The sequence below is a fragment of the Cricetulus griseus genome, chromosome X (assembly GCF_003668045.3).
Source record: "Cricetulus griseus strain 17A/GY chromosome X, alternate assembly CriGri-PICRH-1.0, whole genome shotgun sequence".
Classification (NCBI taxonomy): domain Eukaryota; kingdom Metazoa; phylum Chordata; class Mammalia; order Rodentia; family Cricetidae; genus Cricetulus; species Cricetulus griseus.
In genome coordinates, this window is record NC_048604.1 from 96,169,389 (window position 1) to 96,191,658 (window position 22,270).

The 22,270-nt window shown below is 34.4% G+C and overlaps 1 protein-coding gene across 2 annotated transcripts in view; it reads left to right on the forward strand.

The window, feature by feature from the left end:
- Positions 1 to 22,270, forward strand: part of LOC100751276 (Scm polycomb group protein like 2) — a 90,712-nt gene that overhangs the window by 55,690 nt on the left and 12,752 nt on the right. The window contains exons 13-25 of one of the 2 annotated variants that reach the window (XM_035450266.1): positions 1,461 to 1,544; positions 2,899 to 2,982; positions 4,336 to 4,419; positions 5,791 to 5,874; positions 7,257 to 7,340; positions 8,729 to 8,812; positions 10,263 to 10,346; positions 11,681 to 11,764; positions 12,241 to 12,324; positions 14,839 to 15,110; positions 18,132 to 18,246; positions 20,436 to 20,639; positions 21,529 to 21,711. In XM_035450266.1, the coding sequence (XP_035306157.1) occupies positions 1,461 to 1,544; positions 2,899 to 2,982; positions 4,336 to 4,419; positions 5,791 to 5,874; positions 7,257 to 7,340; positions 8,729 to 8,812; positions 10,263 to 10,346; positions 11,681 to 11,764; positions 12,241 to 12,324; positions 14,839 to 15,110; positions 18,132 to 18,246; positions 20,436 to 20,639; positions 21,529 to 21,711 (1,530 nt within the window). The remainder of the gene's footprint in view (positions 1 to 1,460; positions 1,545 to 2,898; positions 2,983 to 4,335; positions 4,420 to 5,790; positions 5,875 to 7,256; positions 7,341 to 8,728; positions 8,813 to 10,262; positions 10,347 to 11,680; positions 11,765 to 12,240; positions 12,325 to 14,838; positions 15,111 to 18,131; positions 18,247 to 20,435; positions 20,640 to 21,528; positions 21,712 to 22,270) is intronic. The other variant, XM_027432805.2, reaches the window with a different exon arrangement.

A 22,270-nucleotide genomic window follows, 5' to 3' on the forward strand; every position in this document is an offset into this window, starting at 1 on the left:
TCTTTAAATTTGTAAAGTAAAACATTCCATGTAAATGCAGTTGAGCTTTGAATATATAGCTTGTCTCTCCCTCAAAAGCTTGTTTATTTAGAATTAATAGCTTTTACTATGCAAACTTATTTATTAATAAGCAAGCTGTTAAGGCGTTTACTGAACTATATCATTGGTTTAAATTTTATTTATTTATTTATCTATTTATTTATGTATTTATTGGACCAAAGTAAAATTAGTGTAGCAATCAGACCTCATCCAAAATATTAAAAATGTCTAAATTGGGCTGCCAGGTAACTGGAAGCTGCATATCACATGAGCATGTTAGGAAGCTTCGTTTCACCTGAGCCTTTTCAAGACAATACTGTAGTAGAGTGTATATGTTATTATTAGAACCTTTATAATTTGGCAGACATACTAAGTATAATGTGTTGTGGCTTAAAATGTACATAGTTTTTGTTTTTAATTTCATAACACAACAAAGTTGAGAAAAACCCACAAGCAAGAAAGTCAGCAAACCTTTGAAAGGTCAGGGCATAACTTTTGAAGGTGAAGCATCATGCCAAGGTGATTGTGTTGTTTTATCTATAGTGACTCTCACGGTGATTCCTGGGTATTGAATAATAGTGTAGTGTTTTCAGAAAGAAAGACTCTTTCATTTTAAGAAAACAATTTTTAAAAGTAACACAATGATAAATTGATAGAAATTTTCACTCTGCTAATTCAAATTAGTTATTCTAGTAAGTTCATCCTTTTTAGAGAATTAGATGTTTTTTTATTATAAACTCTTTTAATTTTTAAAAAAGAAAATTCTTTGTTGAGATTATAATTTAATTTTAACCTTTCTCCCTTCCCTTTTCCTCCCTCCAAACCCTACCATATACCCTCCTGCTCTCCAAAATCATGGCATCTTTTCTTACTAATTGTTTCTGCATGTATGTGTATATACATATATGATATATATTTAAATATACACTATCCAGTCTCTATAAAACTTGTGTGTATGTTTACAAAGCTGGCTTTTTGGCACCAGACAATCAGTTGTTGTGCTTTTACTTGAAGAAGGCCACTTCTCTAGTTTCCAGCTTTCCTTGGTTGCCTATAGTTCACTGTATAGGGCTGATGCATTGTGGACTTTTCTCTTTCCAGTTTGGCAAACAAGTAGTTAACACAATTATCTATGAGTGTAAAAACAAATGTTTATGGATTCTTCTCAGTCCAAGTAAAGAATTCTGGTAACAAAGGTGGTATGTGTTACACTGCGGCATACTTAGAGTTATCATGCTATGAGAGGCATAGTTTCACATCACTAGAGCATGATGGTAGCCTTCTTCATGACAAGGATTTAGTAGAGTGTATGCAATTGTAGTGGAGGCTTTATTATTTGGGGAAACATGGAGGACTAAACATAATGTGTTCTAGCTTTAAATGTCCATAATCTTTGTTTTTCATTCCATCCCTCAATAAAGCTGAGAAAAAACGCAAGGGCAAAACAGTCACCAAACCATGGAAAGACCAAGCTGGATTTATTGAAGATGCAGAAGCAGGCCCAGGTGATTTCTTTTGTTTTCTTTTTGTTTGTATTGATTCACTTGATATTTACAGTGTATTGATTAATAGTGTAATGTTATGAGAGGACTACACTGTCTTTCACTATTAAGCCAACAAGTTTAAGTATGAAAATGATAAATTCATAGACAATTTCAATGTGACAATTCAAATTTGTCTCTTTTTATAATGAGGTTATCCATTTGGAGAATTAGATTACTTCTTGATTGCATGACTTCAAGGAGAATGGTCACATTTTTAATAGATGATCATTTAATTTCAACCTTTCTTCATACCCTTTCTTCCCTCTGAAACCTCCCATTTTAACCCACTTCTCTCTGCCAAAACTCATCACTACTTTCCCCACTGATTTTTAGTGATTGTATTTAAGAATATCTATAACCTCCCACACACAAACACACAAACACCCACGTATTCCTTAATATAACCTGTTTAGTCCTTTTAATAGTACCATTATCTATGTTTTCATGGCTGGCATTTTGGCACCAGACATGAATTTGCTTATTCTTGCTTGGGTATTCTCTCCTCTCCTGTACCAATTTCCTCAAGTTTTCTATGGTCCTTTGAGTAGGAATGAAGGCTGAAGGGCTTCTCACTGTCTTGTTCGTGTAAGTATTGGTGCCATTCTTGTTCAGGTCATGTTTGGGCAATGATGGTCATGAAATTTTATAGGTGTTTCTCCTGACGTTCCTAGATGACACAGTCTTAGAACAAATCCCTCACCCTCTGACTCTGATGATTTTTCAGCCTGCTCTTTGGTAGTGTTCCCTGAGCCTCATTTATGTGCAGGAGTGTTCTGTAGCTGTATGCTTTCTGATTGGTCTCCATCATTGTCTGTTCGGATTGGTTGGGGATTTCTGCAGTGGTCTCTGGCTGTTGCAACAAAATTTGCCTTGATGAAGAATAAAGGCTGCAGTTACCTTCAGAGATAAGAACAAAGTTTGTAGATTGTTCTTAGGGCTTATGCTGTGTTAATAAGTTATCAGTTGTAGATTCTTCTCCAGTAATCATCATTTCACCAGCACAGAGTTTTTAGCAGGTTTTCAGTGCCAGGCATGCTCTCCCTGTTATTGAACCAGTCCTCAGTCCAAGTAAAGAATTCTGGTAACAAAGGTGGTATGTGTTACACTGCGGCATACTTAGAGTTATCATGCTATGAGAGGCATAGTTTCACATCACTAGAGCATGATGGTAGCCTTCTTCATGACAAGGATTTAGTAGAGTGTATGCATTTGTAGTGGAGGCTTTATTATTTGGGGAAACATGGAGGACTAAACATAATGTGTTCTAGCTTTAAATGTCCATAATCTTTGTTTTTCATTCCATCCCTCAATGAAGCTGAGAAAAAACGCAAGGGCAAAACAGTCACCAAACCATGGAAAGACCAAGCTGGATTTTTTGAAGATGCAGAAACAGGCCCAGGTGATTTCTTTTGTTTTCTTTTTGTTTGTATTGTTTCACTTGATATTTACGGTCTATAGATGAATGGTGTAATGTTATGAGAGGACAACACTGTCTTTCACTATTAAGCCAACAAGTTTAAGTATGAAAATGATAAATTCATAGACAATTTCAATGTGACAATTCAAATTTGTCTCTTTTTATAATGAGGTTATCCATTTGGAGAATTAGATTACTTCTTGATTGCATGACTTCAAGGAGAATGGTCACATTTTTAATAGATTATCATTTAATTTCAACCTTTCTTCATACCCTTTCTTCTCTCTGAAACCTCCCATTTCAATCCACTTCTCTCTGCCAAAACTCATCACTACTTTCCCCACTGATTTTTAGTAATTGTATTTAAGAATATCTATAACCTCCCACAAACAAACACACAAACACCCACGTATTCCTTAATATAACCTGTTTAGTCCTTTTAATAGTACCATTATCTATGTTTTCATGGCTGGCATTTTGGCACCAGACATGAATTTGCTTATTCTTGCTTGGGTATTCTCTCCTCTCCTGTACCAATTTCCTCAAGTTTTCTATGGTCCTTTGAGTAGGAATGAAGGCTGAAGGGCTTCTCACTGTCTTGTTCGTGTAAGTATTGGTGCCATTCTTGTTCAGGTCATGTTTGGGCAATGATGGTCATGAAATTTTATAGGTGTTTCTCCTGACGTTCCTAGATGACACAGTCTTAGAACAAATCCCTCACCCTCTGACTCTGATGATTTTCAGCCCCCTCTTTGGTAGTGTTCCCTGAGTCTTATTTATATGCAGGAGTGTTCTGTAGCTGTATGCTTTCTGATTGGTCTCCATCATTGTCTGTTCTGATTGGTTGGGGATTTCTGCAGTGGTCTCTGGCTGTTGCAATAAAAGTTGCCTTGATGAAGAATAAAGGCTGCAGTTACCTTCAGAGATAAGAACAATGTTTATAGATTGTTCTTAGGGCTTATGCTGTGTTAATAAGTTATCAGTTGTAGATTCTTCTCCAGTAATCATCATTTCACCAGCACAGAGATTTTAGCAGGTTTTCAGTGCCAGGCGTGCTCTCCCTGTTATTGAACCAGTCCTCAGTCCAAGTAAAGAATTCTGGTAACAAAGGTGGTATGTGTTACACTGCTGCATACTTAGAGTTATCATGCTATGAGAGGCATAGTTTCACATCACTAGAGCATGATGGTAGCCTTCTTCATGACAAGGATTTAGTAGAGTGTATGCATTTGTAGTGGAGGCTTTATTATTTGGGGAAACATGGAGGACTAAACATAATGTATTCTAGCTTTAAATGTCCATAATCTTTGCTTTTCATTCCATCCCTCAATGAAGCTGAGAAAAAACGCAAGGGCAAAACAGTCACCAAACCATGGAAAGACCAAACTGGATTTTTTGAAGATGCAGAATCAGGCTCAGGTGATTTCTTTTGTTTTCTTGATTCACCTGATTTTTTTGTTTGTATTGATTCACTTGATATTTACGGCATATTGATTAATGGTGTAATGTTATTAGAGGACAACACTGTCTTTCACTATTAAGCCAACAAGTTTAAGTATGAAAATGATAAATTCATAGACAATTTCAGTGTGACAATTCAAATTTGTCTGTTTTTCTAATGAGTTTATCCATTTGGAGAATTAGATTGCTTCTTAATTGCCATTTCTTTTATGACTTCAAGGAGAATATCTCATTTTTAATATATTATTTAATTTCAACCTTTCTTCATACCCTTTCTTCCATCTGAAACCTCCCATTTCAACCCCCTTCTCTATGCCAAAACTCCTCACCACTTTCCCCACTGTTTTTTTACTGATAGTATTTAAGAATTTCTACAACCTCCCACACACAAACACATAAACACACACATATTCCTTAATATAACCTGTTTAGTCCTTTTAATAGTACCTTTATATATATTTTTTATGGCTGGCTTTTTGGCACCAGACATGAAGTTGCTTATTCTTTCTTGGGTATTCTCTCCTCTCCTGTACCAATTTCCTCAAGTTTTCTATGGTCCTTTGTGTAGGAATGAAACCAGAAGGGCTTTTCACTGTCTTGTTCGTCTAAGTATTGGTGCCATTCTTGTTCAGGTCATGTTTGGGCAGTGATGGTCATGGAATTTTATAGCTTGTTTCTCCGATGTTCCTAGAAGACTGTCTTAGAGCAAATTCCTCACCCTCTGGCTCTGATGATCCTTTAGCCCCCCTTTGGTCGTCTTCTCTGAGTCTTATTTATATGCAGAATTGTTCTGTATGTATGCTGTTTGATTGGTCTCCACCACTTTCTGTTTTGATTGGTTGGGGATTTCTGTAGTGGTCTCTGGTGTTGCAACAAAAGTTGCCTTGATGAAGAATAAAGGCTGCAGTTACCTTCAGAGATAAGAACAAAGTTTGTAGATTGTTCTTAGGGCTTATGCTGTGTTAATAAGTTATCAGTTGTAGATTCTTCTCCAGTAATCATCATTTCACCAGCACAGAGTTTTTAGCAGGTTTTCAGTGCCAGGCATGCTCTCCCTGTTATTGAACCAGTCCTCAGTCCAAGTAAAGAATTCTGGTAACAAAGGTGGTATGTGTTACACTGCGGCATACTTAGAGTTATCATGCTATGAGAGGCATAGTTTCACATCACTAGAGCATGATGGTAGCCTTCTTCATGACAAGGATTTAGTAGAGTGTATGCATTTGTAGTGGAGGCTTTATTATTTGGGGAAACATGGAGGACTAAACATAATGTGTTCTAGCTTTAAATGTCCATAATCTTTGTTTTTCATTCCATCCCTCAATGAAGCTGAGAAAAAACGCAAGGGCAAAACAGTCACCAAACCATGGAAAGACCAAACTGGATTTTTTGAAGATGTAGAAGCAGGCCCAGGTGATTTCTTTTGTTTTCTTTTTGTTTGTATTGATTCACTTGATATTTACAGTGTATTGATTAATAGTGTAATGTTATGAGAGGACAACACTGTCTTTCACTATTAAGCCAACAGGTTTAAGTATGAAAATGATAAATTTATAGACAATTTCAGTGTGACAATTCAAATTTATCTCTTTTTATAATGAGGTTATCCATTTGGAGAATTAGATTACTTCTTGATTGCAGGTTCTTTCATGACTTCAAGGAGAATGGTCACATTTTTAATAGATTATCATTTAATTTCAACCTTTCTTCATACCCTTTCTTCCCTCTGAAACCTCCCATTTTAACCCACTTCTCTCTGCCAAAACTCATCACTACTTTCCCCACTGATTTTTAGTGATTGTATTTAAGAATATCTATAACCTCTCACCCACAAACACATAAACCCACACATATTCCTTAATATAACCTGTTTAGTCCTTTTAATAGTACCATTATCTATGTTTTCATGGCTGGCATTTTGGCACCAGACATGAATTTGCTTATTCTTGCTTGGGTATTCTCTCCTCTCCTGTACCAATTTCCTCAAGTTTTCTATGGTCCTTTGAGTAGGAATGAAGGCTGAAGGGTTTTTCACTGTCTTGTTCGTGTAAGTATTGGTGCCATTCTTGTTCAGGTCATGTTTGGGCAATGATGGTCATGAAATTTTATAGGTGTTTCTCCCAATGTTCCTAGATGACACAGTCTTAGAACAAATTCCTCACCCTGTGACTCTGATGATCCTTTAGCCCCCTCTTTGGTAGTGTCTCTGAGCCCTATTTATATGCAGAATTGTTCTGTATGTATGCTTTTTGATTGGTCTCTACCACTTTCTGTTCTGATTGGTTGTAGATTTCTGCAATGGTCTCTGGCTGTTGCAACAAAATTTGCCTTGATGAAGAATAAAGGCTGCAGTTACCTTCAGAGATAAGAACAAAGTTTGTAGATTGTTCTTAGGGATTATGCTGTGTTAATAATTTATCAGTTGTAGATTCTTCTCCAGTAATCATCATTTCACCAGCACAGAGTTTTTAGCAGGTTTTCAGTGCCAGGCGTGCTCCCCCTGTTATTGAACCAGTCCTCAGTCCAAGTAAAGAATTCTGTTAACAAAGGTGGTATGTGTTACACTGCGGCATACTTAGAGTTATCATGCTATGAGAGGCATAGTTTCACATCACTAGAGCATGATAGTAGCCTTCTTTATGACACGGCTATGTTAGAGAATTTGCATTAGCATTTATTCTAATGCTAAATATGTATTAGGCTTTATTATTTAGAAAACATAGTGGATGAAACACAATGTCTTCTTGCTTGTAATGTACATAATTTTTTTATTTTCTTTTCATCCCTCAATAAAGCTGAGAAAAAACGTAAGGGCAAAACAGTCACCAAACCATTGATAGACCAAACTGGAGATTTTGAAGATGAAGAAGCAGACCCAGGTAATTGCTTTTTTTTTATTCACATGATTTCAATATATTGATTAATGGTGTAATGTTATTAGAAGTCAACACTATTTTTTTACTTTTAAGGAAACAAGGTTAAGTACCACAGTGAGAAATTGATAAAAATTTTCTCTGTGATAAGTCAAGTATGTCTCTTTTTATAATAAGAATACTTTTTGAGAATTAGATTACTTCTTAATGGAAATATTCTTTTCATGTTTCAAGGAGAATGATTTCATTTTTCATAGGTTATTGTTTAATTTCAACCTTTTGTTGCTCCAAAACCTCCCATTTCACCTCCCTCTTCTATTCTAAAATTCATGTCCACTTTTCCCACTAGTAGTTAGTGATTGTATTTAAGAAAATATAGACTGACATTCTCATTCTCTCTCTCTCTCTCTCTCTCTCTCTCTCTCTCTCTCTCTCTCTCTGTCTCTGTCTCTCTCCTTAATATATGTTGTTCAGTCTATATAATACTACTTGTATGTTTGTTTGTTTGTTTGTTTGTTTGTTTTTCTGACTGACGTTTTGCCACCAGACATGAATTGGTATATTCTTCCCTGTGTATGCCATCATCTCCTGTTTTCAGTTTCCTTTATTTTTCTATCACCTTTGAGTAGGGGTGAAGCCTGATGGGCTTTCTCTGTCCTCTTTGTGTATTGTTTTTGCCATTCTTGTTCAGGTCATGTTTCGGCGGTGATGGTCATGAAATTTTATAGTTTTTTCTTCTAATGTTCCTAGAAGAGAATACACAATATTAGAGCAAATTTCTTACCCTCTGGCTCTGATAATGTTTTAGTTCCAAGTTGGGTAGTGTTCCCTGAGCCTTATATTCAGGAATGTTCGGTAGGTGTCTGTAGGTGTATGCATTCTGATTGGTCTCCACCACTCTCTGTTCTGATTTATGCAGTGGTCTCTGGCTGTTGCAACAAAATTTGCGTTGATAAAGAGGAAAGGACACAGTTATCTTCAGATATAAGAACATAGTTTGTAGATTGTTCTTAGGGATTATGCTGTGTTAGTAAATTAGTGGTTGTAGATTCTTCTCCAGTCATCATCATTTCACCAGCACAGAGTTTTTAGCAGGTTTTCAGTGCCAGGCGTGCTCCCCCTGTTATTGAACCAGTCCTCAGTCCAAGTAAAGAATTCTGGTAACAAAGGTGGTATGTGTTACACTGCTGCATACTTAGAGTTATCATGCTATGAGAGGCATAGTTTCACATCACTTATGCATGATCGTAGCGTTGTTTATGTCAAGGCTACATTGGAACACATGCGTTAGTATTGGAGGCTTTATTATTTGGGGAAACATGGAGGACTAAACATAATGTGTTCTAGCTTTAAATGTCCATAATCTCTGTTTTTCATTCCATCCCTCAATAAAGCTGACAAAAAACTCAAGTGCAAAACAGTCACTAAGCTATGGAAAGGTCTAGCCGGTTTTTTTGAAGATGAAGAAGCAGGCCCAGGTGATTGGCTCTGGTGTATGTGTGTATATATGTGTGTTTTATTATAAATATAAATGATTTATAAAAATTAAGTGTGTATGAATAAACATAAATTGTTAAGTGTATTGCAAGCACCTTGTGAATATATATACATCTACTATATATGTGCATATATGTGTGTGAATATATAATATATATATATATATATGTTGTTTGCCATATATTGATTCATAATGTGTTTGCCATATATTGAATGATGATGTAATGTTTTTATAAAGAAAATCTTTTTTATATTTTATAAATAAGTGTAGCAAGTAGCTCAGTGATAAATTCAGAGAAATTTTCACTGTGATTATTCAGAATTGTTATTGTAAGAAGTCAATTCTTTTTGAGATTTGTATTGTTCACTGATTATAGCTTTTTTCATGTTTTCAAAGTGAAAAGTCTCTTTTATTTTGAGATTATAATTAATTTCAACCTTTCTCCCTCCCTGTTCTTCCCCCCAAGTTTTCTATATACCCCTCCTTTTATCCACCATATATATGACCCCTTTTCTCACTAATTGTTAGTGCTTGCATTCAAGAATATCTGTATACCTGTATAGTCCTGAATATAACTTGTTCAGCCTCTATAATAATAACTCTATGCCTGTCTTTTTAACACCAGACAGGAAGCTTGTATGGTCTTAGGTGGGGATTCCCACCTCTCCCTTTCCCACCTTTCTTCTGTTTTTTATAGTTCCTTCTTACAGGATTTAGGCCTCCTGGTCTGCTTTCTGTCCATTTTGTATATGTATTAGTGTCTCTTGTTCAACTCTCATTTGAGCAGTGATGTTAGCAATTTTTTCCTATATTACTAGGAGACAAAGTATTAGATCAAACTTTCTCACCCTCTGTCTGTTAAAATCTTCCTACACTCTCTTGTGTAGAAATGTTTTGTCGATGTATCGATTTGACTTGGTCTCTACCACTCTTTGCTTTGATTAGTCGTGGTTTTCTATAATGGTTTCTATCTGTTGCAAACAAAAATTCCCTTGATAAAGAGTAATGAATACAGTTATCTTCATGTATAAGGACAATGTTTATAAATTATTGTTAGTGATTTTAATTAGTAAATTAATTGTTGTAGATCCTTTTCTGCTAACTATCATTTCACCAGCACAGAGGGTTTAGCTGGTTTTCCAGTACCAGGCAAGCTCTCCCTCTTGTTGATCAAGTCTTAATTCCAAGTAAAGAGCTGTTGGGTACAAAGAAGATATACCACTGCTGCATACTTACAGTCTTCATTCCATGATTGGCATTGGTCCACTTCACATCAGTATGATGGTAGCCTGCTTTATGACACGGCTATATTAGAGCATATGCGTTAGTTTTGCAGGCTTTATTGTTTGGAAAACATAGTGGATGAAACATAATGTGTTCTTGCTTTAAATGTACATAATCTTTGTTGTTCATTTTATACCTCAATAAAGCTGAGAAAAAACTCAAGGAGAAAACAGCCACCACACCGTGGAAAGGCCTATCCGTCGTTTTTGTAGGTGAAGAAGAATGCCCAGGTGATTGCTTTGTTTGGGGATTTTTTTCATGGTGTTTTTTTTTTAAATCTATACTTTTTCTCATGTTTTCCATGTATTTAATAATGTTGTAGTTGTTTTAGAAGAAAAGACTTGTTTTTACTTTCAAGAAACAAGTATAAGAAATATCATAATGAAAATATGATAGAAATTTTCAGTGTGGTAGGTCAAATTTGACTCCTATTGTAATAAATTCACCCTTTTGGAGAATTAGACTTTTTCTGAGTATAGATTTTCATATTTTAGAAATCTATTTTTGAGAAAATAATTAAATTTCAACCTTTCTCCTTATCCTTTCCTTCCCCCAAACCTCCCATCTATGCCTCCATCTCTCAGCCAAATGTGTGGCCTCTTTTCTCAGTAATTGTTAATGCTTGCTTTCAGGAGTATCTATGCACACATACATCCCTGAATATAACTTGTTCTGTCTGTATAATAATAACTGTATGTATGTTTTCATTGCTGGCTTTTCACAGCAGATAATGAATTGATATACTTTTCCCTGGGGATTCCCATCTCTCCAGTTCCCCCTTTCTTCAGTTTTCTATAGTTCTTTTGTTTAGGGTTTTAGGCCTTGTGGGCTTTTCTTTGTCCAGTTTGTATATGTATTCATGTCATTCTTGTTCGGCTCATGTTTAGGCAGTGATGTTCATGAGATGTGTTTTTCTCCTGATATTAGTAGGAGACACAATCTTAGAGCAAATTCCCTCACTCTCTGGCTCTTTGTAATCTTTTACCTCCTCTTGGGCAGTGTTCCTGGGTCTTATCTTATGTGCACGAGTGGTCTGTAGATGTGTCCATTCTGACTGGGCTCCAAAACTCTTTGATTTGCTTAGTTTCAGATTTTTGTAATGGTCTATTCCTGTGGCAAACCAGTGTTTTCTTGATGAAGATTAAAGACTTACTATTATCTGTGGGTATGAAGACAAATGTTTCTAGATAGTTGTTGGGGCCTATGATGATTTAAATCGTTAAATTTGTGGTTGTTGCAGATCATCCTCCAATAACCATCACTTCTCTAGCACAGAATTTTTAGCTGGGTTTTCAGTACCAGTCATGGTTTCCATTGTGTTAAATGGATCTTGAATCCAAGTAAAAAGTGTATTTAGTTACTGCCAAGGTATGCATGCTACTAATGTATCCTTAGAGTTATTGTGCCATGTTGTTTATTGTTAAAAGTCATGTGAGTATGATGGTAACATCTTCATGACTATGCTGCATTAGAATCTTTATTATGTAGCATGCATACTGGAACATTATATGTTCCAGCTTTAAATGTCCATAATCTTTGCTTTTCATTTCATACTTAAACAAAGCTGAGAAAAAACGCAAGGGCAAGACGGGCACCAAATCTTGGAAAGACCAAGGCAGATTTTTTGAAGATAAAGAAGCAGCCCAAGGTGATTGCATTGTTTTTTTTTTTTAAATTCATATTGATTTGCTAGGAGTCTGCCATATAGTGTATAACAGTGCAGTGTTTTTAGAAGACAATATTGTTTTTCACTTTCTTATAATTCATTTATTCTTTTAAATTTCATTTTACATTACAACTCAGTTTTCCTTCTCACCCCCCTTTTGCCTCCCCGCAAGCCTTCCCCCAGTCCACTCATCCTCACCAGTAAGGGCTCCCATAGGTTGGGATAGGGCCAAGCCCCTCTTCCATGCATTAAACTGTGCACCGCATGTTGGTATGTTTTTCACTTTTAAGGAAACAAGTGTAAGTACTATAGTGATAAATTCATAGAAATTTTCACCGTGATAAGATACGTGAGTATCTTGCATTAGATGCTTTATTATTTAACATGCATACTGGAACATAATGTATTCCAGTTTAAATATGCATAAGTTTTGTTTTTCATTTCATACCTCAACAAAGCTGAGCAAAAACGTAAGCGCAAAAGAGCCAGCAAATTTTGGAAAGAGCAAGCCAAACTTTTAGAAGATGAAGAAGCAATTCCAGGTAATTCCTTTGCCTTAGTTTTCTGTATTGCTTTACAAGTTTTTTTCTCAATAATAGCATATTCTTTCTGAAAGACAGTTTTTGTGTTTGAAGAAATCTAATACAAGAAGTAGCATAATGATAAATTGATATAATTTTCTCTGTGCTAAATCAAATCTGTTGGTTATTCTACTAAGTTCATATTTTAGACAATTAAATTGTTTCCTGATTAGAAAATTAAAGTACCTAACATTTAATTTTGAGTGGTATTCTTGTTTAAACAATATTTTATTTTTAATGACTTTATTTATTGTTACAAAATTTATACCTTATGTTTTGATCTTATTGTGTCCTCTCCCACAACTCTTCCAATGTCTTTCCTCACTTTGCTTTTTATAGGATACTATGTTCCTTCTGTTTCTTAACAAAAACACAAAACTTACAAAAAATACATGTCTAAATTGTATTCATGTAATACTGAATACTGTGACTGCCCTAGAGTGGCTTATATTTACCTTGGCACTCTATTGAAGAAAACTAGTTTTTCTTTTACAGCAGCTATCAGTTTTGAATATAGATTCTTAGCTAAGGGCCACTATTTTGTATCTACTTCACCTTATCCATGCTGGAATTTTTTTCTGGCTTGAGCTTGTGTATGTCTTGTGCATTTTGTCCTGTTCTTTCTGGGTTTGGATGTGTGTCTTCTTTGTTGTTTCTGGAAAATGCTCTCTCATCAAAGTCATTTTGTCCCACTGGTTAAATTCTTTTTGCCTGTTTTTCCACATAGATAACTGACCAATGAGGGGGTAGAGTGACAAAGATAGCTCATTGAGGGTTGAGTACTCCAAAGTCTCTTATTCTCTGCACATGGTCCATTTGTAGGTCGCTTTGTTAATTACCAACCACTGCAGGAAACTTCTCAAAAGATGGTTGAGTGTATCACTAATCATTAGTAGTCAATAACAGTATGTCATTTATTTAGGAGTCATTTTATTATTATGACAATTTATCAGAATTATACTAATAAGAATTCTCCTAGTACATTGGCCTTTGTTGTAACAGTTGGTTTTATTCCCTCATTACCAGTATCAATTTTGGGTTCCATTTCATGGAGTGGGCCTTAAATCCAATAAAAAACTGGTTGGTTACACCAAAAAATTTTTGCTACAATTGTGTCAGTGGCTATGTCTTACAATCAGGTGGTTTTCTCCTCTGGATGGATATATATATATATATATATATTATATATATATATATATATAATATATTATATATATATATATATATTCATACTATGAACCACAGCCAGTAGAAGTGAAGCTTCCATTTGCATACCAACTCTGTTTTTCCATGTTCCTTGACATAGTATTGGCATGTTCAACAAATTAAAACTACTTTGATATTCTTACCCTCAAGTTGTAGAGGGCAACAAGTAGCATTGGCAATGCCCTGTAGTGTTAGATGTGGGACCCCTTTCGCCAACACCTCAAAAAGTGGTAACCTACCTATTCCTGGTATAGGGTTGGACTTTGGTAGCTTGTGCTGTAGAGTTGGTATGTTGTCCCTCCATTATAAGGTCACTCCACTTGAACTCATTTTATATTTATTTATATTTCAGGAAGCCTTCGTTGTAGTAGGTTTCCATTTGACTTCTTTGAGAGTTTTTTAAAAATTAATTTTCCCTCCCCATATTCCCTCCTCTACCCTTCCCCTCCCATACCCCACCTCCTTTAATTCTCTTGTTCTAATTTTCCTTTTATAACACTATATTCTATTTCCTGCTCCTTGGAAGTTTCTGTCTTCCCCCTGTTCCATTTATAGCTACCTATCTGTCTTTTTTCCAGTACATATTTTTGTTTCTTTGACAAAAATCAGGTGTCTGTAGGTATGTGGGCTTATAGCCAGGTCTTGACTCTATTGCATGATTCAGTGTGTCTATTTTTATGCCAACATCATGCTGTTTGTGTTAATATAGCTCTGCAGTAAAACTTAAAGTCAGGAAGGGTAACAACTTCAGCAGTTCTCTAGTTTGTGATTATATTAGCTATCCTGATTTTGTGTGTTTCCATATGAAAGTGAAGATTATTTATTATATTTCTGTGATGGATTGTGTTGTAATTGTGATGGGAATTGCATTTAATCTGTAGATTTCTTTTGGTACAATGGCCATTTTCACAATATTGGTCCTACCCAATACACCTTTAATCCCAGCGCTTGGGAGGCAGAGGCAGACAGATCTCTGTGAGTTCGAAGCCAGCCTGGTCTGTAGAGAGAATTCCAGGACAGGCTCCAAAGCAATACAGAGAAACCCTGTCTTGAAAAACAAAACAAAACAAAAGTATTCCTTTATGATTCTCATAATTTTCTTAGTATCTATTGTATTGTCATTCTATTCATCTCTAGTTTTACTAATTTGGAGCTTATTTAAAATAATTTTCACAGTAACATTTGTGAAGTTTTAAAGATAAGCTTAAACTATTTTAGTCATATGATAGTGTTTTTACTATATATTTTTCTTTAATTTTTGTTGTTAAGCCCTTTTCTCAGCTCTTTCAATGAAAAGTACTGAGAACACACCACCTTCCTCCTCTGAACAACCAAAATCTTCCACCTCTGAGAAAACTAAGTCTTCCACCTCCAAAGGGGCTCAATCTTCAAAGAAGTCTCCACGGAAAACAACTATTGTACTGCCAGCGGCAAAGACCAGCAAGAAATCAGGACAACCTAAGCCAACTGGAGATACTTCAGCTCCTAAGAAACGCATGGAAGTTAAAATTGTCTTCCCAAAGAAAAAAGGTGGAAAAAAGGTTAGTCATATCTCTAGCTAATTTGTATTTTAATGTCTCTGTATTGGAGCATTATTTTTAACATGCAGGTTAGCAATTTACTAAGACTACACTGAAGTTTTTAGGACTGTTTTAAATGTATAAGGCTCTTTTTGTCTTAGTTAGGTTTTCTATTGTGATGAAACAAATACAACTTATGAGGAACTTATACTTCTATATCACAGTTCATCATCAATGACAGTCAAGGCAGAAACTCAAACAGGGCAGAAAGGAGAACTGAGGTTGGGGGTGTAGCAGAAGTAATATCTAAAATAAAGTAGTCATTTGACAGAATTAACTACTATTTACTGGTGGTAAAAGAACAGAGTAAATGAATTGGAGAATAGAATAGAAACTATCCAATCTGAAAAACTGATACAGTTGAGAAAGACAGTAAGTTGAAATTTCCTTCATGTGTGTAATTAGTCAGGAGGAAGAGAGGAGGGGATAGATTGGAGCAGGAAAATGCTAAGGAAAGGTTTTTTTTTTTTCTTATAATCATTTCTAGTCCAGTACAGTTTATATCACAGACAGATATAAATACACACATTATGTATGTATTACATTATGAAAGCCTGAATGTGGAGGATAAGTATCTATATAATTGTAATTTCAACATTTTATATGAAATGGTACATTGTGGATTTTTATTTGAAAATTATGCAAAGTTATGGATGAGCCTCTACTTATAATGTAAAACTTGTAAAGATTTTTTAGGCTAATTGTCCCTAAAATTCCAAGGAAGAAATTAAAATGGAATTTTAAGTATTCAAATAATCCCTCAAAAGATAGGTTACATAGTCGAGTGGTGATGGCCCACACCTTTAATCCCAAGGAGGGAGAGGCAGGCAAATATTTGTGAGTTCAAAGCCAGCCTAGTCTACAGAGTAAGTTCCAGGACAACTTCAAAACTACACAGAGAAATTCTGTCTTGGAAAACAAAAAAACAAAGATAGGATATGTGGAGCCACCACAACAAAAACAAATAAAGGAAACAAAGTATATAATCATTTATTCAGACCCAAATATAATAATAATCATAGTAAACATTAATAAATTAAATCCTTGATTAAACAGCAGAGATTTAAGAACTAGAATTTTTTTTTTGGTTTTTCAAGACAGAGTTTCTCTGTGAGCTTTGGAGCCTATCCTGGCACTCACTCTGTAGACCAGGCTGGCCTCGAACTCACAGAGATCCACCTGCCTCTGCCTCCTAAGTGCTGGGATTAAAGGTGTGCGCCACCAACGCCCGGCTAAGAACTAGAATTTTAAAAAGACTCAAATATAGTGTCCATAAGGCATGCATTCTAAATATAATGGTAAAAGTATCTCAGCAGTATTCTCTTATACATCTAGTATTTCCATGTGATATCACCATAACATTTGTTTCTATGAATGCTTGCCATATGGAAGAAAGTAATGTCATCTTGTTTTAAAATACTTACACTATTACATCTATTTAAAACATTTAAAATTTACAAAAATCAGTATGAAATATTTGTAAATATATTTTGATAAACATAAAAAGATAGTTCTAGCATTTTAAGTGGGGAATAAAATTCAGAAAAGTTGATCTTCAAATTTAATGTGAAAATACATTTGAAAACATGTATTTTCAGTTGTCCAGAAAGTTAGTGTAATGTTAGTGATAATATCTTGATTCCTGTGTTTTCTAGTATTAATACTAGTACAATTTTGCAGAGGTATTTTGGTACACATAATTTAATGACAGAGATAAAGGACAAGTAGTGTAATTCATAATTTGTATTTTTTCAAAAGCATCATTTCAGTTCATTATCTAACTTCATTATTTCATCATGAAAAAATAAAAGATGTTCACAGTTTTAATAACTGAGAAAGTTTTTGAGCTATAGAAAATATTCTTAAAATAGACTCTTTTGTGAACTGTCATTTTCTTCCTACATTTAAGATTTTACCACGGGGACTAGAGAGAATGGTTAAGAGCACTGGCTGGTCTTCCACAGGGCCTAGGTTGGATTCTCTCACTCACAAGGCAGCTCACATACCTCTATAACACCAGTTCCAGGGACCCAATGCCCTCTTCTGTCTTCTGTGGGCACCAGGCATGCAAGTGGTCTACGGACATATATACAGACAGAATATCCACACATAATAAAATTTAATCAAATTTAATTTTAGAAACTTTTATAAACATATGTTAGTACATTTTCTAAATAAATATTTATTCATGTTGGAATATTAAATGTACTATCTTTCATCAAATGGTTAAGAATTTTGAAATGTTGAAAAAATAAAATTTGTAATTCAATACTTATCATGATTTATTAGACCACTATAAATCTAGATAAGCCATTAATTTGAAGTATATCTCGGCAACCTTAAATGATACTCTTGTATTTTACTCTTTTGTCTTTTTGTCATTTCTCTAGGCACAAGAGTCCCTTTTGTGATATTGCAAAGCAGTTTGAAAATATCTCCTAGAAAAATCCCAAGATTTCACATAAACAGAAAACTAGTAATATTAAATTGTGTGTAAGAGACATCTGTCTCTTATGTGCAACAAGCAGTCTTCACCAAATTATTTATAATTTTGTGGAAATTATTGGTGGCTAGACACAATGGGAATGAACAGCTGCTTTCTAAAGCCCTCTGCCTTGCTGACGTTATTTTTGCTTATTAGAAGAGATTTATATAATTAACAGTGATTTAAGAAAACATGTCTTGCATGGAACCTCAAAAAATATTTTGAGGTTGACAGATTTTACACTAATTTGACTCAGGTATCATGAGAAGATGGGATAGAGAATCCTACTTAGCCTTTTGGCCCCTTTCTTTAGCACCTGAACATCTTGTAGGCCTGAGTTCAGTTTCCAAAGCACTGCAGTTCTTGGTATCCAGAAGGGTTCAACCTTTTTAGTTAATTGATGATTTTGTGATTCAGTGATGTCTACCTTTTTTTCTAATCTAGAAGCTTTTTAAAAGAACATACACTGTATTCTTTATTCCTTCTTTAAAAAACAGGAAAAATGCATTCCAGTTGTGTCTTCTACATCTTCAGCTTCTCTCAGTTCACTGATGAGAAGCTCATCATCTGATAATTCTTCTGTGGTGCCATCTAAAATAGTGATGTCTACAGGTAAGTTAGTATTTTCAAAACAGCAATAAACATATTCGGTATTGATTTCAGTGTTGTGGAAGTATTGAAAATGAGTAAAATATTGTATTTTGTTAAGCTGATAGTTTGGCTTAATGTTAAGCAGAAACAGTCTATTTAAATCCATGTCACCTAAAAATACATATCCAACATTTTGAATTTGTGTCATTATCAAATTCTTCTACTTTATTTTCAGATTATTTTGTCACTTCATATTATATGTGTTTTCAAGGTAACTCATGTCTTTTGAAAATAATTATCTGTCAAAGGCCATGGTGATTTTAAATTCTTTGGTTGGTTTGAAAGAGCATAGAACAAAGCAAATCCTTTTTATTATCCCCTGTACATTTCCTTAATCTTTTTGTAGTTTAATTTTTTTCATTTTTATTTTGTATGTATGAGTGTGTTTGCTTACGTGTGTATTTGTGCACCATGTATGTGCCTCGTACCCAGAAGTGAATGTCAGGTACTCTGGGACTAGAGATGCTGACAGTTGTAAGCTGTCGTGTGAGTACTGGTAAGCAAACCCAGGCCCTCTGGAAATAGCAGCTTGTGCTCTTGAGTCATTCTCTAGCACCTCGTTCTTGTTTTAAAAAGGTGTGTCCTATGCTTTTATATCCTTAATTACCTCTTTTCTATTTATTATTATTATTTTTAAATTAGTAACAAGCTTGCTTCACATGTCAAAATTGCCTCCTTTATACTTTTACATTTCTTGAACTTTTCCTTATCATATTTTCTCACTTAAAAGGAAATTATTTTTTGAAATACCACTTGTTTTTCAAAGATTCTTTTAGCACACTTCATTTCTTATTATTTATGATTTTTGATCCACTAGCTAAGTGAATACAAAGCTTATCATATCTAATCCAAGAATGTGAACTCTGAACCTTTTGAGTACTGACATGACACCAGAAGTAAAAATCACCTGACTTCATATGGTGGTTTGCAATCAAAACACATATGAGTTACAATCAAAATTATTATATCAAACTACGTTCAGGCTTTGTGTATAAAGTGTATATGAAGTATACATGAATTTTATGCTCAGACTTAAATCTCATCCCAAGTTACCTCATTATGTTTGTACTAAATATTCTGGTACCAATGATTTTGTCTAAGAGATGTTCAACATGTGTAGTAGAAATATAAAACATTGAAATCCTTCTTTTGCTTTACTTCCTGAATGTATCTGTGCCATTGTCCCCTTGGGCTGAAGTTTTTAATCACTGTTCCATGTTTATCCTTCCTGTGACTATTGGGACAAGTCGAATTGTCATATATTTCAACCCAGTGAAACTGAGATGAATGGGTTTTTAGTATACTAAATATATATGTATATATAATTTTTCAGTACAAATTAATAGTTTAAAATGTCCTTGATTTAAGGAAGCAATAGCTTCAATAATGATAAATCTGCATGTTGTTATAGTATATATTGGTTTGCATTTGCCGATTTAAATTATCTACACTTGACACTGTGATTTTTAGATGAGAAACTTTGGTAATATATGCTTTTATTGTACAAAGAAAATAGTTTAAGAATTTCCTCAATGAGCCTAGGCAAATAGAGATGGAAATTTTATTTTCATATTCAAACTTTATGTTATTAGAACTTATTATTAAATATACCTTAAATCATTTGATTACTTTTGAAAATGCAATTGAAGTACACTATTGGTAATTTACAAGAAATTTAGTCATAAATGAGTAAGGGTGACCAATTTTTAAAGGAAATGCACACGCTATATGTACAAGGAACTTGGGTAGGTAAGAATTGGAAAAGCTCTAGGAGGATTTGGAGAGGAAAAGATCAAAATTTAAAGAAAAACAGGAAACTACTCTTTAATTTTTGTACCATTTCTTGCAATAATAATTAAAATGATTATATGATGCCTCTATGTCTTCTCAAACATATATTTTATATAATCAGCTTGGGTAGAATCCTAAAATACTGCAAAAGCTCCTTTTTTATTACTTGCTTGTACAAAATCCTTATATAAGTATGATAATATATCTACCGGCATGCTTTCAGTAGCAGAAATGATCATCGATATGAATTATATTTAAGTTTCCTTTAAATGAAGTCACTAGTAGGGTATGTCAATTATGTAATATTTTCACAAAATTTATTTTAATTAATCTCATTGTTTATATTCATTTTTCTCAAGTCTGTGTCTATATAAATAAACATGGAGATTGTGGCCCCTACCTGGATCCACAGAAAGTTCGGCAGCTGCCTGACCACTTTGGCCCAGGCCCCGTGAATGTGATTCTCCAACGGACTGTGCAGGCGTGTGTTGATTGTGCCATTGACACCAAGACTGTGTTTTTACTTCTTAAGCCAGATAATCGAGGAGGAGAAATAATAACTGGTATATTAATCTAATTCTTTATTCAAATTCTGTTCTAAATTTGATTTGAGGCTTAGAAAGGCAGACTGTTTTATGGATTAGTTAGAATATTTATACTATAATATTTTATTATACTGATAGAATAAATATAATGGTTATATGCTTACAAAATTTTAACTCTTATTTGGAAACTTTACTTTTATCAAAGCAGACAGATGAGAATCAGGTATTGTGGCACATACCCATTCTCCTTGTACTCAGAAGTCTCAAACAGAAGGATTACTATGAGTTCAAGGGAACACTGGACTATAAGTAAATTACCGGGGTGAGCTAAGGCTATATAGTGAGAGCCTGTATCACACAAACAAAAAGCAAAATAGACAATTGTCAGCATAATACTGTAAGTTTAAGTAAAAAATACTGATTTTTTTCCTTGTACATGCTTTGTTAAGCTAGATATTTAGGCATAGTACACTGGTTGAATTAAAAGTTTTAATTTTTATAGAAAATCTTACTAAGATAAAATGAAAAGGCTAGGCATTGTAGCTCAGGGGTAGTGTGCATTCCCTGCATGTACAAGGCCCTGAATTTAGTACCTAGCACTATAAAAAAACTTTTAAAAATAGAGTAGAAGAGAAGTAAGTTATAGCCAGTGTCTATCATGATTGTATAAGCAGATACCATAACATTTTACTCATGGGATGTTTAGAATAGGGTTACTGTAAAGCAAACCATTTCTATTCCCCTGTGTATGGATATTTAAATAGGATTTTTAATCAGTTCTTTATTAAATCCCAAAATCCAGAAAGTAAACTTTAAAAGTACATTTCCTGATTTTATTCTTTTGTTATTGTATTTCTCATCTGTCTATAAGACGACTGATGACTGACATTACCTCCCCACTTTATAGCCTTCTTTGATGCGAAAGTTCATACTGTTCAGCTCCCTCCAGTAAATAGTGCATCATTTGTGCTTCGCTTTCTTGAAAATTTCTGCCACAGCCTTCAGTGTGATAAGTTTTTGAGTAGTCAGCCTTTCAAACCCAGGGTTCGTATTCATACCCCTGCTACAGACCTTGATCAAAACAAACCAGGTAAGAAAATTTTTTATACTATATATTTAAGATATTGTGGGGGGAGGGATCAGGAACAGTGCACATATGGAGGCCAGAGAATAAGTTTATAAAGTCGGTTCTCTCCTTCCATCTTTGCATAGATTCCAGGAATTGAACTCAGATCAACAAGCTTTATAGGAAATGTCTTTATCTGCTGACCCCTAATATGCTTTTATTTTGCATTTTATACTCGGGAATCTAGGTATTCCAGAGTTTTTCTTTCTGTCATCCTCAAACATGTAGCTACACTGAACTAATGAAGAATGCGTAATATATAATTATACTTCCTTCACCTAAAGTAAGAAACTAATTTCTTACTGTATTCCTGGTGAACTTGAGAATCAAAGCTAGTGTGTTACGTTTTGCTTCTGTGTGACCAGTTGATAGTTAAGACATTTTCTGTTAGGTTAAGGCATGACTTTTATGTTATTTACCTTAATCTAAAGAAAGTAGCAAAGACTATTGAGCTCATAGATTATAAAGAATGATTTTCTCAAAATTGGCTATGGTTACTTGTCTTTCATAGACTCTCAAGCTG